A 4,112-nucleotide genomic window follows, 5' to 3' on the forward strand; every position below is an offset into this window, starting at 1 on the left:
CACACCCTCCTCATTCCTGAAGAAGGGTTTATGCCCAAAACGTCGATTCTCCTGCTCCTTGGATGCTGCCTGACCTGCTGCGCTTTTCCAGCAACACATTTTTCTGCTTGGGAGCATATTGCCAGGATGTTTCCCAGTTGTGATTTTAATCCCAAATTGACAGGGTTCCTTGGGAATCAGGATGAACCCAGGTCAAGGGCTGATGTTGCTAAGCAAAGGTTCTGTCTCCATGCACCAGCGCTGTATTTAATTGTGAAAAGAAAAAGAATAAAATATTAAAGAACAAATCCCCTCATGCCTCCACAGTGTCCCCTTGGTCTATCCATGCTTAGCTTATGTCACCCCATACCATGAATGCAACCCCATGGCTCATCACATCATTCATGTGAGCTTATGGCCCTCTTAAGCCCTATAACAACTTAGTGCCAACTTGTACCCACCCATATCCTCCAGCCATCATCTTTGTCCTAGATCTACCATGTCAACTCACACAGTATCCACCACAGACATTCCAAAGGACCCATGCAGAAATGAAATATCAGTGCCCATTGCAAATGCCACTGTATTAAAAGAAAAATGACTCATAAAAACCTATTTCCTGCATTTATATCCCTTCAACTTCATAATGCCTTGTAACAACAAACATTTCATTCAAGTGCACAATCCTTTGTAACAAAAACATTGGAATTCATAGTCTTGCTTCAAAGAATCTTTTGTTGAAACTTTATTGCTGGAACAGCACAGCAGGTCAGGCAGCATCCAGGGAACAGGAGATTCGACGTTTCGGGCACAGGCCCTTCTTCAGGATCTGCATCTGCATCTGCAGCATCTGCAGACCTCACTTTCTCCTCAAAGAATCTTTTACCACTTAGAGCTGTCAGTCAAATCATTCAATAGCAAGCACCTTACTATGTTAATGACTGAAACCAGTTATGTAACTGTAATCTAGCAATGGAAACCATCAGGTTTAAATCAACCAACAAAGTGAAGGGGCTAGCCAACTTTTTTTAAACAATTCTCCTACATTTTCAAGATTTAAAAACTACTACTTAAATACCTTGACTGCTCCCTTTGGCAGTTTTTCTTGACCATTCCAATAACCTTCACAATTCTGAGAGGTTGGGTAATTTTATATACATTCATGCAAATCCTTCGCAATCTCAAAGAGCCCCAAAGGGCGCACGATCTTCCCCAAAAGTGTCCCAGGATGATCTCGAAAAGGGTACAGTCCTCATTTAATGTTGCGTTACTTAATATTGTCATTTTATCAGTGACAGATTTTTAAAAAATTTGCAACACCATATTCATTTTAGATTAATTTGCAAGCTTTGTCAGCATCTATCACCATTGAAATTCTGTGTTTACACACTTCATGCTCTTCTGGGCATGTAGCCTTGCCTCCCCCTTGGACATGGTTCCTAGTTGCTCCACCTAACTTTGTCTCCTGCATATCCCAACCTCATCTCATCTATACACACACACACACACATTCACAATTGAGCCCTATTTTTACCTTTAGGGTCGAGGCTTGGTCTTCCCATCGCTGCTGGCTGTTCTCCAAGGTCCTTGCTTCTCCTGAGTTTGAATTGAAACTTAGGTTCTGGACTCCATCCAGTGGTAGACATTAGTCATTGCAGGTAGTCTTCGGCTTCCAACATCAGCCTCTGCCACTAAATGGTCTGGGTAACCTAACAGTATTGTAGAATATTACATACATGGTTAACATTCTTGCATTTGTTTTAATTTATCAGCTATTTAATTTACCAATTTGGCAATTTAGCTATGTAAAATACAGGAACTATTGTATTTTAATTTAGAGAGTATAGGTTTAATGTTTTTTTTCCTCTCTGCTCAGGAAGGTCTGATGGAACCTAACTCCAGTTTTAACATTGATTCCTGTGGGCATTACATCTTCACTTAACATCTCCTCACTTTTTCATGATTTTTAGGAATGTGACCCCAATTTTAAAAAGAATGCACCTTACTGCTTCAAAAGGGGACTCTGTGCATTGAATTGAATCCACAAGTTCAGACCTGCCACTACCAGGTCAAATCTGTGCACTTCGCCCAGGCTTTTAAAACCTCACCAAACTGAAGAAGTTGCTGATTCTTTATGGGCAGCTGCCTCCATGAAAAGTACATGTGGGAACTAAGCCATCCCCATTCCCATGCCTGTAAAAATGGCTGGTCCCATATTGAGAGCTGAAAATTTTGAAAATCTATGCTGTGGTTTATCTTCTGTCACCACCCCGGCTGCTGCCATTGTCTCCAAGTGTAAACAATGTACACTTTCTTCCCAGTAAAGTAATCTGAGGCTCCCATAATTTCCAACAATCAAACCACCCAGGCTTACGGTATGCATAGGTCACATCACCCCTCTCATTTCATCTTAAACTAAAGACACGGCCTCAAAACTTAACAGCATTACTTAATAATTGTAATAACATTGAGCTTGTGTGTAACTGCTACAAATCAATTTTTCTGTATTCCCATGCAAGCAGATTCATATATATTCAGTACAATAATTTTATTTTTGTATTATCTTTCTTGATGATTCCCTTCAGGTATCTTTATTTGATGTTCTCTGACGATGACCTCCTTCCACTGGAACACTGGATCTTCAATAGTGAAGCTCATCCATTGCCAATTATTCGCAAAGATAGCCAAGCTGTTGAGAATAAAACAGAGTAGCGCAAATGTTTTGGACCTTGGAATAGTGTACATCTAATTATTCATTATTTTAATTCAAATGTGCGTGCTATAGAAGAAGGCAAAATAAATTGTAATATGCAACATGCATGCTGCCGTAAAATTAATATGAGGCTGCAGGAAATGGACTGCAACAACCTTAACCACCTCTGTGAGGAGATGTTTGCTTTGAGCTGTGATTTTTGCCATGTTGCAAAAAAGCCATAATTAATTGAATATCCAGAGATTTATTTACAAGAAACATTTTCTTTTCCTTGCGTTTATTCTTAAGCCACATTATATATAATATATATATATATGAAAAGAGACTTTCTTTATGAGGTCGCTTCTGTTTCTTTTTCATTGAATGCTATGAATTGAGAACTTAGCATTACTGCTCCAGTTCATTTCTTTCTATTTTATATGGCGCTGATGAATATCATTGCGCTAGGTAGATAGAACATAATCTTTTTTGATTTGTAATAATTTCTTTGAGATCTGAAGATAAGGAAATCAAATATGCTGTAAGAAATGATAGTAATGTATTATTGAAATTCCAAATTGAAGGCGTGGAATAGACCCAAAAGACAAATATTGCACTTGACATAGATCTTCTGAAATGAGTCAGGTATTCAATATGTGAATCAATTTCAACTCTTCTGTATTTTATGATTTATTTTCTACACTTGATATTTTTGTGTATTTCTTCTGCAAATTAAAACATTCCCTTTATACATAGGTCTCTAATGTTGTAAATTGTTTGTGTCTACTTCAACAAAAATAAAACAATATTTTTATGTACGTTTTCTAAAATGATGAATATAAAATGTGCGGGGATAGATGCATTATCTAAAGAATTGGTATTTTAATTATTGTACAATTTTCAGCCATTGTGGCAGAATGTTTAAAATGTTTACTTTTTTTTTCTTCTGACATTTGCTGTGCAGATAAAATCCCGCCAATGAAAATATGGCTGGTTGACAGGGATTTAAGATCATTAATCATCTTGAGTCTGACTCAAAACACAGTTGAAATTTTTTGGCAGTTGCTGTTGGCATTCTGTGTGTGATTTGAGAATGTCTGATATCAGTTTATACATACTCTGTGATCACAATTCTCGAAGATGGTTTGTACATTCCTTACTGGACACATTCTATAAAAAATAAAATTGATGAAGAAACATTTTATTGTGGTTTTATATTGTTACAGGATAAACTTGTAAGCAAATGCAGTTAAAATTCTAAAGAGAGAAATATTAGGGGAGTTAGATATTGCTATATAGTATATATAATTATAAATATGATACATGCATAATTGTAAGTAACAACTGGGTTTATACAAAGCTTTTAACATAGAAAAGAATTCTTGGGTGCTGCCTAGTGGTTTACGATAGGAAAAATGGATTCCAGATCAAAGGTTATATT

General features: G+C 36.9%; 1 protein-coding gene across 1 annotated transcript in view; it reads left to right on the plus strand.

The window, feature by feature from the left end:
• Window positions 1-3,870, plus strand: part of man1a1 (mannosidase, alpha, class 1A, member 1) — a 460,574-nt gene extending 456,704 nt beyond the window's left edge. Inside the window, exon 12 of the mRNA XM_043684356.1 lies at window positions 2,565-3,870. Within this exon, the coding sequence (XP_043540291.1) occupies window positions 2,565-2,691 (127 nt within the window). The 3' untranslated portion in view covers window positions 2,692-3,870. The remainder of the gene's footprint in view (window positions 1-2,564) is intronic.
• Window positions 3,871-4,112: the final 242 nt, after the last annotated feature.

This window comes from Chiloscyllium plagiosum, chromosome 3, assembly GCF_004010195.1.
Source record: "Chiloscyllium plagiosum isolate BGI_BamShark_2017 chromosome 3, ASM401019v2, whole genome shotgun sequence".
In the NCBI taxonomy this organism is placed as follows: Eukaryota; Metazoa; Chordata; class Chondrichthyes; order Orectolobiformes; family Hemiscylliidae; genus Chiloscyllium; species Chiloscyllium plagiosum.